The sequence below is a fragment of the Gossypium hirsutum genome, chromosome A04 (genome assembly GCF_007990345.1).
Source record: "Gossypium hirsutum isolate 1008001.06 chromosome A04, Gossypium_hirsutum_v2.1, whole genome shotgun sequence".
NCBI lineage: Eukaryota > Viridiplantae > Streptophyta > Magnoliopsida > Malvales > Malvaceae > Gossypium > Gossypium hirsutum.
The window spans coordinates 76,693,309-76,703,469 of NC_053427.1; the positions used below are offsets into that span (position 1 = coordinate 76,693,309).

Genomic DNA, 10,161 nt, shown 5'->3' on the forward strand with positions numbered 1-10,161 from the left:
CAATCTCCATGATCTTACTTGACAAAGGATGATAATAATGGTTAATCAAGATAAGAAAAAGTTGATCAAGATGCTAATTAAATCAGAATATTTGTGGTAATTAATCTTTAGTTGTTTTTTCCCACACCGAAATTTGATAGTAGAAAATGAAGGAGAGATAGAAATTGGTATTGCTGGACCCATGTGAGGTGCATGGATGAAACATGCTCCGAATTTTGATCCCCTTTGAAAACACCAACAAAATCATTACTTCTCCCACTAAAGCATACATGATATTTCTCCCAATATGCTAAAATCCTCTTTACTATTTTTTTAATGGTTTGACAATGGCTTTTTTAAGAAAAATAAAACAAGCAACTACTTTTTGCACTTATTACCTCACATTGAGCTTTTAGAGCTTCTTCATATTTCACTCAAAAATTTAATTTTTTTGACTAATTTAATTCTTAAATACATTTCAAAAAATTTAAAATCACTTAATTGAATATGTTTATAAAAAGAATCATTAAAAATGGCAAGTAAATGAAGTAGAAAATCATTAATTTGCTTTTCATCACAACATTATACTATTTTTAAATAAAAATTAAATCATAATAATTTAAAATAAATTCTTTTATTATTAGTTTTGGATATTTTTAAAACATTTTTTTAATATTTTTATAATTTATTTTTTAAAATATAAAATTTACATTTATCAAACAATTATAGTTATATTCAGCCCTTAAAAAGTAAATACCAAGAAATTGTTATAACTTTTTTTCTCAATAAAAATTTATATAATTTAAATTCAATATTAAAAATTCAGTACTTAATTTCTTAGATTATCAAACAAAACTTTAGTTTGATTCAACAAAATTTATTTATATAATCAACATTCTTTATAATAGTCTCATTGCCTACCTAATTTGTGGATATTATATAGAGGTGATTGTTATACACTTATAATAATATTTGAAATTTAGGTAAGATTTTAATTTTTTTTATTTTCAAATTAAAAAATCATATCGTAGCTTTAATAAAATTTACTAATATAATATAATCTATTAAAGATGATTTTTTATTTAATAAAATATTTTTAATAATTTTTTATGTAAATTTAAATATTTTGTTAAAATAATATTACGAGTTCTATTTCACTTAATAACAAAACTAATTTTACTAAAATTTAAAACAAAGTACTATGGAAAAATGTTAGCCTGAAACAATTGTTGAGACACACAAGCAAAGTGCTTGGAAGAAGTGGTTAAGGGAGTGGGCACTTCTTCAAACACTATGAAGCAAAGAATAAAAGAAGGATAGCAAAGTTTATTTACATAGTTCGGTTTCCTTACATTAACGGGGTCTAGCTCAGTGAAAATAATCCACTACCCTCAAACAATTACAACCAGTGAACTTAAATCTATTATATCTCCTGACAATTTCTCACTCTTGTACCTTTGAAAACTAGATTTCTCACCACTAAATTCTCCCCCTAAGAACTTAGTTTGTAAAACCACAACACAAAGGTTTTACAATCAGAAATTCACTCTCACAAATAATGTTCCTCATTTTAACATATTAGTACTCTTTATATTCCGTACATCAACCTAAACAATCTCTCAATTATATAGACTATTTTAAGACTTGCAAACATAAAGAAGATCTATCATAATCACTATTTAACAATAACTAAATAAGTTGAATACAATATAATAATCACAAACAAGGTAAACAAGAATTATTGGTAGCTAAGTCTTCAGTGATTCGATCCGATCTAACTACCTTGATCCAAGGGATTAGATAAACATGATCCGATCCTCCATATATGTTTTTTAAGTGATATAATCTTCAATGATGAAGAAGATGTATTCCACAATATTAACACAATCCAAAAATTTAATTCAATAAATTACCAATAACTCTAATATGCAAATAATCTAATATATTGAAAATTGGTCAAGAAATGGATAGTCCCTCAAACATTTTTTCAGCCTTCTCATATTTTTCAACAATAAAAATTACGTGGATTTTACTGGTCAAAATGTAGAGTCACTTAGCTCAAAGGGAGATGGAAAGGAGAGGCAAAAGTATTGAGTAATGACTAAAGAGGGATTAACTTGGGATGGATTTTCTTTTTTATTTTTCTTTTGAAGTGAGCAAAGAAATAGTGGAAGATGTGCTGGATGAGTAGCGAGGGCCAAGCTCATAACCCTCACCAAGCCGACAAATCCCCGTTTGAACGGGTCTTCGTGGGTGTTTCCTGTGGTGGCTCCGCACCACCATTGCCACCCTCACCACCTTCTTTAAGTACTTTAATTTGGATAAATTAATTATGACAGCTTTTCTTATAGATTTAGTGATATGTTCTTAGCAAGCTATTAACTTATACAAGGTTGTGGCAAATTTGTGGGTGAAAACAAAAAACTTAGGTGATAAAAAAATTAAATGAGGTTATAGTTGAAATGTTAAATATTATGGTGTTTTAAATTTAGATTTTATTATGGGTATATTTTTTAAAATTTTATATAAAAGTAATTAAAAGAACACATAATCATAGTAATATTTGTTACTTTATAAAAAGAATATTAAATTTTTAATATTTTCTGATTAAGATAGGATCACCAACACTTAAAAATAATAATATAAATTTTAATTGAAATCTGTCCACACCTTTTTCCTATCAAAATTAGGATATCTAGCGAAGACTATTAATATTTATTGATATTTTTTTTTACATTTATTCTTTGTAAAAAGGCTGAAATAAATATAAATTCTATTTTTTTCCCTAACAGAAGTAAATGAAATTTCGAGGAGGATGGTTTTGTTTTAATGAATTGTGAAGATAATGGAGAGCGGGCCACAATGGGCCACACAAGGAAGCCATCCGATTAAAGGGCCACACAATGAGTTGAGCCGTCCAAGTTTCAGGTTATTACTTGTACGTTTACGTTTGGTTTATCAAAATGTTTTTAATTAATGCATTTTCTATTTATTTTATAAATTTTTATTTAACCTTCTGGATGATATTTTATTTTTATATATTTTTTAGATTTCAGTTATCGTTCTATAACTATGGATGAATTTGATGTAACTATATTTTTACTCTTATTATATAAAAGGAACCCAAATACCAACGAGTTGAAGCTTGAATACGATTAAACTGAATCAAGTTCGAATTTTAATTTACATAAAAAATATTGATTAATAAGTTTAATAGAACTTCAACTTTAATCACTCAATTAAATCTTAAATCGAACTTTAACTTATAAATTAATATCTGATCAAATCTCAAATTATTCAAATTCAATTCTAAGTTACAACTATAATCATGATTACGTTTAAATTCTTAAAGAAAATATAGGTTGGGTTGGAGAGAGCATTATAGAAAAAATTATCGTCGTATCTTTACATAGGGGGACTTTGGTAAAGTGTTACCAGCAGAGCTGTAAGGAGCGTGCGTACAACGCCCCTTTTCACTGGACAAGTTGTGGAAATAATGATTGGCAGTTAAGCTGACGCGTTGGTGAGATAGAGTGGGAGATGGGGTTTCCTTTATATTGATTGGGTGGAGGGGTTGCTGAAGTCTCCATTGAATAGGAAAAAATGAATCCAGCATTACAATACAAAACACTACGGAATTTAATTGACCCCCTATATTTGGATTTGGATCTAAGCTTCAGCCTTCAGCTTAGGCAATACCAACAGCAGCAGTATTTCTTTAAAATAACGTAATTTAAGAGCATCGGAAACGAGAAGTTCAGAGATAGATATAAATAAATAAAATAATCCTGGCATGCACTGAGCCACCGTTTCATAAATGCAAGCAAGCACTTGACAGAGATGAATATAAGTTAGCTGTTGAAGTTGGCAAAGGGGCTCTGCTATAAAAAGCAAAGGGTGTAATGGTTTTGGTTAGGTTGAGTCTCACACTCATTTCTGATTAGAACAACGTCTCAGTCGCTTGGATCTCTAATTCTTTCCTCACCCACCCAAACCAACCCACACAATACCCCCAAGCATCGAATCCCAAGTGGATTTCACTCCCAATTCGGGGTTTAGTCACTCTCACCCTTTTCTTCCCCTTACTGTTGAGGTTAGGAGTTGAAAACACAAATAGTGAATACTGTATGATGAAATGTAACTGTATATCATTATATAAATAGCTAGTTGAATAGAAGCAAAAAGGGTCTTTTATTCAACCATTGTATACCTTCTTTTAAGTTGAGTTGGGTGAGTGGGGGGAGTGGAGGAGAGTGAGATATTTTCCTTTTCCCTTCTTTTAAGGTCTCGCCGTCTTTGGCTGATTCACTGCACTGATTTCATTTTTCATATATATATTTTCTTTCAGCTGAGGAAATTGGTGGCTGCATTAAAGTAAGGAGCTTTACTGTGGCAATTATTTCAGGAACCATATAAAACCCCTCTCTCTCTTTCTCTCTGCCAACTCTTGGGATGGAGAATTCATAAACTCTCACACTGCCCCCTCCTATATACCTTCTTTGGCTTTTCCTTTTTTTCCATCTGATACAATACTTTTATCAAAGTCTGTTCTTTTTCCATTCTTGAGAAGGAGAAAACAAATAAAGGTGATAGATCAACTCAAGCAAAGGACACTCTTTTAATCCCACTCATTCTTGGGTCATTGATAGATCTCTGCTTGATTTTCTACAATCCTTTTTTTTTCTTTACACGAAAGAGACAACTCAGAAACAAGGTTCGTTCAAAGTGGTAGTCAGGGTAGGGGGAAGTTTCTTTCTCTTTGGTTGGGATAGTGAAAAATGTCAATAACACTATTTCCTTTTTGTTCTCTATGGGATGGAAATTTTAGTTTATCTTTTTCTACGTATTGGAAGAGATTGCCGGGGTTTTGGATCTGGGGTGCTATTGACTTTCGTTATCTTGGGACTGATCCGTTTGATTATAAATATAGTTTTTCCTTTCTTTTTTTTTTTTGTCTCATTGATTGTCTTTTATATGTTCCAGATCTACCAGGATTTAGACATTGGCTTTAGAGAAAAACCAAGACAATGCTGCCTCAGAAGCAAGCTGAAGAAGCAATAGTCTCAAACTTAACCGAGATGGAGCTTGAAACCAGAGAAGAAGAGAAAGATGAAGAAGAACAACAATCATTGTTTAGTGTTAAAAGCCTCCTCTGGCATGGTGGCTCAGCTTGGGATGCCTGGTTCAGCTGCGCTTCCAATCAAGTACTCTTTTCCAACACAACCATTACTACGTTCAACCCATCATTTCCTTCTCTGCTCTTGAAGTGACTATCTTTTTATTTTTCCCTCTTCCCTAGGTGGCTCAAGTGCTGTTGACACTACCCTATTCTTTCTCTCAACTGGGTATGCTGTCGGGAATTCTGCTTCAGATATTCTATGGACTAATGGGAAGCTGGACTGCCTATATCATCAGTGTGCTCTATATAGAGTACAGAAGCAGGAAAGAGAAAGAGAACGTCAGCTTCAAGAACCATGTCATCCAGGTTCGTGTTGCTTTTTATTGCTTAGTTAGCAGAAGAACCCTAGGAAAAACAATCTCGAACGATCACTGTTGTTAACACTACACTGTTTTGGGATTGCAGTGGTTTGAAGTGCTTGATGGGCTGCTGGGTCCATACTGGAAGGCAGCTGGACTTGCCTTCAACTGTACCTTCCTCTTATTCGGATCTGTCATACAACTTATAGCTTGTGCAAGGTTAATATACGTAACCTATTCATCTTTCTTCTTCATTCAACGTCAAATTTAAGCTGATTCTGAAACTGGGTATCATTCTTTTTTAACCATTGCTGTTACTTGTATGATAACAGCAATATTTACTACATCAATGATAAATTGGACAAAAGAACATGGACCTATATTTTTGGAGCTTGCTGCGCAACCACAGTTTTCATTCCTTCCTTTCACAACTACCGTATTTGGTCTTTCCTAGGTCTTGGGATGACCACCTATACGGCCTGGTACTTGGCAATAGCTGCCTTTGTTCACGGTCAGGTAAGGAAAAAAAAAGAGTTAAAAACCAACAAATAAACGGCCATCGTCTTCCTCCACATGCAATGCTTTTTATTTCTCTCTTTACATATGATTCTCTTTTTGCTAATCAGGTTGACGGAGTTACGCACAGCGGTCCAAAAAAGTTAGTGCTCTACTTCACCGGAGCCACCAACATTCTATACACCTTTGGGGGACATGCTGTGACGGTGTAAGCCCTTTTTCCCCTTCAAAACTTATAAGAATAATACTTGATTTCACTCTATTCCATTTCTTCCTTTTTCTTTTGCTTCTACACGGCTTCTCTTTGCAGCTTTTGCCGGCAATCTTGGGGTTCGAGACCCAGACAAAATCATGCAAACTAAACTACTTTTGTTTACTCAGAAACGAACATTAAAATCTTTTCTCCATTTCTCTAGGGAAATTGAAATTGTATAATAGTCATATGTTCAACTGTTTGTGAATTGTTTTTCCATGTTACACCGTGATTCTGACCTTAATCTGGTCTAGTCTGGTCTAGTCTAGTCTAGTCTAGTCTAGTCTCCTTTGTCTTTACCTGTACCATAATTTCTCTATCATAGTATTATATTAGAAGAACTTTAAAGAAACGTTTTTGTAATTCCCCTACCTGTTACTTGAGCTGCCATCCAATGGCGTGAGGGTATTTAGGTAGTTTGAGTATATTTCCAAATAAGCTTCTTATAAATGACTATAACCTAATAATGAATGAACATCATTATTATTAATTACCCCATTTTTACACTTCCTTTTTTTTTTAATTTCTATGTAAGGAAATTCTAAGTAAAGGAATTTCTTTTTGTCCTTATCTTTTCAGGGAAATCATGCATGCAATGTGGAAGCCTCAAAAATTCAAGTACATATACTTATTGGCCACATTATATGTATTTACCTTAACCCTTCCATCCGCTTCTGCCGTCTACTGGGCATTCGGGGACGAGCTGCTCAACCATTCCAACGCCTTCTCTCTCCTCCCCAAGAATGGTTTCCGTGATGCTGCCGTCATCTTAATGCTTATTCACCAGGTCTAGTCCATATTTAAGTCATTGCTTGCAAAACTACTACTATTACTTGAGTTACTTTAAATATGGAATCATGCTTTTAATAGTCAAAGTAACAGTGTGATTCCATGAAATGGGCTGCAGTTCATAACATTTGGGTTTGCCTGCACTCCATTATACTTCGTGTGGGAGAAGGTGATTGGGATGCACGACACAAAAAGCATATGTTTGAGGGCGCTGGCAAGGCTGCCAGTGGTGATTCCAATCTGGTTCCTGGCCATCATCTTCCCCTTTTTCGGCCCCATAAACTCCGCAGTCGGTGCTCTTTTGGTCAGCTTCACCGTCTACATCATCCCAGCTTTAGCCCATATGCTCACCTACAGAAAAGCCTCTGCTCGACAGGTAAATCATCACAGTTACAGATCCTCTTCCTTTACAAAAGTTTCAACTCACTAGGACCATTATCTTGTTGTCCCACTAACCTAGACTCAAGTTGTAGTTATCTTTATTTATTTGGGGTAAATTGGTCTTTTAAAATGAAGTGGGCAATGGACACAGTCAGTCCTGTAGGTAGGTTTGATGAGCAATATTTCACACATTATTCCACACATTATTCCACATAGTCGTAGCTAGCTTTGGCCAAAATGTGTGGAGAGAGAAGAAAAAGAGGGAGTTAAAAGTCTGAAGCAAATGTACAAATGCATTTAAGGCTTGGATTTGGAAACATTACGAGAAGAATTGGATAGTTGGCAAGTCCTTTTCATTTAGTTATATGCTACAGTTGCAACGCTGTATACACTGTGTTGGATTGGATGTGCATGAGCTGGCTGACTTGACCCTTTTCCTTCCACTTCCGTCTTCAACTCCAACATATGCCAAACCCCATTCTCTAATTTTTATGTTTTCACGTTATCTTCATGAGCAGAATGCAGCAGAAAAGCCTCCGTTCTTCATGCCAAGCTGGACTGCAATGTATGCCTTCAATGCCTTCATAGTGGTGTGGGTTTTGGTGGTTGGATTTGGGTTCGGTGGATGGGCTAGCATGACCAATTTCATCAGGCAAATCGACACTTTCGGCTTGTTCGCTAAGTGCTATCAATGCAAGCCACCTCCACCAACCGGAGCAGCAGCAGCTGCTGCAAACCACCACTGAGTTGACTCGACCCAAAAACTTATATAGCAAGAAACAAAAACCAAAGAAAGAAACAATATGAATTCCCTGTTTTCCTTCCATATCTTTGTATCATACATGGGAAGATACCAATGTCTCCCCTACATGTGATGTGTGCTGGATTTTGTCTTTTTTTTTTTCTATTTTTTTCCCTCAACCCCTTCTCTAAAATTAGTAAATTAAAAATAGTGTGTTGAATTTGTGATGATTCCTTTGCAATCAAAAGCATAGGCCTAATTAAATACCATATGTTTAGCTTTCTACTATCTTTTTCTCATATCCTTTGGTTGAGATAATGTATAAAAATTTTGGTTGTTCATTCCAAAACAATGAAACTTTATTTTTAATGTGGAATGCCAATTATTACAACTATCATGTTCCCACAGTAAGTTGTTATAATAAAGAAAAGAAACCAAAGGGTATGGGTGTACAGTGTTTTTATTTAATTTATTGCTTTGGACATGTTTTAATGGCCCTCTTCACATTAGATTCTATGGAAGAGGAGTGGGCCGTGGACCCGCCCCACTTTCACATGGCTTGCACGTTGCCTTATCCCTTTCTCACGTGCCACTCTTTACTCCTAAATATTCCCTCATTTTTTATGTACACAACATAGTTTCCAGAAAAAAAAAAGTATACACTGCAAATGAATTATCAAAATTTTTAAAGGATAGGAATAAGAGTTGTTTAATCATCCAACCTGAGACTGATATCACTTATCACTTCATCTTTGACTCAACTAAATACTTCATTTTTAATAATATATGTATTTATCTTATTTGATTCCATGGCTAATTACAACCCTATAATTAACCATTATAATTAACTAACTAATCATTTCCATCTTTCTTCATTGGTCTTCAACTTTATTTATTTATTTATTTATTTATTGTTGCTAGCACATGCACTCGATTGATAGGTGTGTGTTCTTGCTGGGGTTTTTTCTTCTTTTTGGTCTTTAGATTTGTAAAGAGAAAGTGTGGAAGTGTCCACATTTGGCAGTGGTGACAGAGTAATTAATCAAAGTTTGATGAGAACTATTTTTTCTTTTTAAAAAAAAATCATTTACACCAAAGCTGAAAAGAGAATGGGAACAAGCAGCATGATTAGGCTTTTTACCTGATTTCATGTGGGTTATTTGAATCAAGTCATGGTTTGGTATTTTTAGATTGTGTGTTTTTTCATGATTAGGTAAAGAAATAATTGACAAAAGAAATTTCTATGGGATAGTTGGTTCCATTTAGATCTTGTTGGTATTGACCAAATCTTGCCCATACTCACTTTTTTTAACTGTGTTTGATGCTGTTAGTAGTTGTGTTCTCTTTCTTAGCTATTATTCTAGTCTCACAAAGTTGATTTTGATTGAGAAAAAATTATCTTAGAATCCTCTCTAAATTTTGATACATATCTAATTTTACATACAACTTGTCCCTCTCTCTACATATAATAATTATTTAATATACAAATTTTTTGAACATATTTATTACTTTTTACTTTTAAGATAATTACAAATTAATAAATGTAGTGTAGAATTCACTCTAAATATATATCATATTAAGAAAGTTTTATTTTTTAATTTTTTTTAAATATAAAATATATTTTATATATTAAATTATTGTAAATTTAAATTTTATGCATTTAACAAAGTTACCTTAAATAATAATTATTAAATTTAAAATTTTATAATAATTATTTTAATTGAATATTAGTTGATGTTCAAGTTAATTATATCTTGAGATCCGATAAAAGTAAATATTTAAGATTCAAACCATCGTAAAATTCATGAAATACAATAAAATATAATTTAACTTAGATTAAAATGATCCGAAAAGATCACAATTTAGATACTCAATAATAATATACCATATCATATTATTTTAGAATATATGAATAATATAATACATTAAGAAACAATAAATTAACTCCAATAAACAAACAAATAAACAAAATTAAATACCCAAAGGGTAAGTATTTTGTGTGTGAGATTTAATATTGAGATTC

At 32.9% G+C, this 10,161-nt stretch overlaps 1 protein-coding gene across 7 annotated transcripts; it reads left to right on the forward strand.

The window, feature by feature from the left end:
• Positions 1-3,629: 3,629 nt before the first annotated feature.
• On the forward strand, positions 3,630-8,407 carry LOC107930145 (auxin transporter-like protein 2). Of its 7 annotated transcripts, none has more exons than XM_016861716.2 (9): positions 3,630-4,072; positions 4,963-5,183; positions 5,279-5,464; positions 5,564-5,676; positions 5,790-5,973; positions 6,084-6,181; positions 6,806-7,013; positions 7,134-7,391; positions 7,915-8,407. In XM_016861716.2, exons 2-9 carry the CDS (start codon positions 5,007-5,009, stop codon positions 8,140-8,142), a joined length of 1,452 nt encoding a protein of 483 aa, XP_016717205.1. In that variant the 5' UTR covers positions 3,630-4,072; positions 4,963-5,006; the 3' UTR covers positions 8,143-8,407. The 7 variants fall into 7 exon arrangements, with proteins under 7 accessions (XP_016717205.1, XP_016717201.1, XP_016717203.1 ...); XM_016861712.2 differs by having other exon boundaries at positions 3,637-4,693; XM_016861714.2 differs by having other exon boundaries at positions 3,670-4,565.
• The last annotated feature ends 1,754 nt before the right edge of the window (positions 8,408-10,161 follow it).